Genomic DNA, 1513 nt, shown 5'->3' on the forward strand with positions numbered 1-1513 from the left:
GGTGGAGAGGGAAAGGGGAGGTAGCGACCGGCGCGGGGCTGGGGAGCAGTGAGGGGTTAACGGGGCTGGGAGGCATTGAGGTCTGTGCTTCCCAGGTGTGCAGCAGGTCACTCTTGCTGGAAGCCACCTTCCTGCCCGTTCGCCTTCACTGCTCCACAAGCTGAGGGTGGGGGAAGAGCCCAGTTGTCCTACAGCTGTGTTTGGCACGAGTGTGCCCATTGACCCCACTGAGTCACCCACCCACCTCAAACTCAAGCCAAGGCAGTCCACAACCCCACGCTCATCTCTCCTGGCAACCCCACTACCAGACCCCAAAGGCATCAGTAATGTGACAGCAGTGGCATGAAGAATGCTTTATTGGCTGCTGGCATCACTCCGCTGCTCTGACCCGTGGCAGGTTGACATAGCTCTTCATGGGCGGGAGAGGCTTGATCTTGCGCCCGGCCCAGCCACCCTTGCGATGCCACAGGCCTGTGTGTGGGCGCTTGCCCAGCCAGCGGTTCCGGCCCGCTTTCCCAATCACCCGCTTGTTGTGATCCACGTTGGACACACGGCCCACTGTAGCCACGCAGGTCTCCAGCACCTAGAGGACAGAGAAGAGCTGCAGCCCTCCCTGCGGACACAGTTGCATGCCAAGGCAGTCGAGCCAGGAGCAGCACAGCTCCTTTACCTGCATATGCCTTTTGGAAGGCAGCTGCACGATGGCTGTCCCGTTCACTTTCCTCAGCAGCACCCCACAAGTCCCTGCAGCAGGCAAGAGAGGAGGTAGCTGCCTTGAGCAGCAGGTCAAAGTATCCCACTCTGTGGCAAGCACAACCCCATGCTGGAAACTCTCCAAAGACCCTGCCATTGTACTTCATGCAGCACTTCTTGCTGAAGACAGGGCCTTGAGAAATCAACAGGACAGAGCTGTCCCTGCCTCTCTGGAGGGCTGTTTTGCACTCTTAACGGGGAGAGCAGAGGAAAGCAACTCCCTGTCACTGGCCACCCACAGCAGTGCCCCCCTGCCCTCCTCTGCATCTGTGCAGAACCAAACCACTACAAACAGTGCAAGGTCTCCTCACCAGCTGCCCGGATGTACTGTGCTCCCTTCCCAGGGTGGCTCTCCAGGTTGCAGATCAGTGTGCCGACAGGCAGAGCCCCCAGTGGGTACGCATCCCCTTCGTTGGCAGACACTGGAAGACACAAGCTGACAAGTTGGGCAAGGAGCAACTGACGAGCCCTTGGCAAGGCCAGTGCAGCTGCCCCTGGCCCTGGCATGCACCTGCCATCCTGCCAATGTGAGAGGAGTTCTTGATGATGTCCCCCGGCTGCATGTTCTCCGTGGCAACGATCCAGCGCTTGCGGTTGCCGCCAGCCACCAGGGCGATGTCAGCCGACCTGCACGGGGAGCCGGCGGTGGCTGAGCAGGGGGTCACCGCTGGCACGGCTGCCCAGGCCCCGGGCCGAGCCCGCACCCCGCACTCGCCTGCAAGGGTCGTATCGGACCTTGATGACCTTCTCGGTGAAGGGC

General features: G+C 61.0%; 1 protein-coding gene across 1 annotated transcript; it reads right to left on the reverse strand.

The window, feature by feature from the left end:
• Positions 1-329: 329 nt before the first annotated feature.
• MRPL2 (mitochondrial ribosomal protein L2) lies at positions 330-1507 on the reverse strand. The gene is made up of 5 exons (XM_029964862.1): positions 1469-1507; positions 1265-1380; positions 1065-1175; positions 671-744; positions 330-583 (listed from the first exon to the last, which is right to left on the reverse strand). The coding sequence occupies exons 2-5, from the start codon at positions 1314-1316 to the stop codon at positions 371-373; spliced, it is 450 nt and encodes a 149-aa protein (XP_029820722.1). The 5' UTR covers positions 1317-1380; positions 1469-1507; the 3' UTR covers positions 330-370.
• Positions 1508-1513: the final 6 nt, after the last annotated feature.

Source organism: Manacus vitellinus, unplaced genomic scaffold (assembly GCF_001715985.3).
Source record: "Manacus vitellinus isolate BGI_N305 unplaced genomic scaffold, ASM171598v3 scaffold_81_pilon, whole genome shotgun sequence".
NCBI lineage: Eukaryota > Metazoa > Chordata > Aves > Passeriformes > Pipridae > Manacus > Manacus vitellinus.

Coding starts and splice junctions, on each gene's coding strand:
- MRPL2 (XM_029964862.1), bottom strand. CDS start 1,316: ATGCAGCCGGGGGACATCATCAAGAACTCCTCTCACATTGGCAGGATG. Junction 1,176..1,264: donor TCACATTGGCAGGATGGCAG/GTGCATGCCAGG, acceptor TGTGTCTTCCAG/TGTCTGCCAACGAAGGGGAT. Junction 745..1,064: donor ACAGTACATCCGGGCAGCTG/GTGAGGAGACCT, acceptor TGCCTGCTGCAG/GGACTTGTGGGGTGCTGCTG.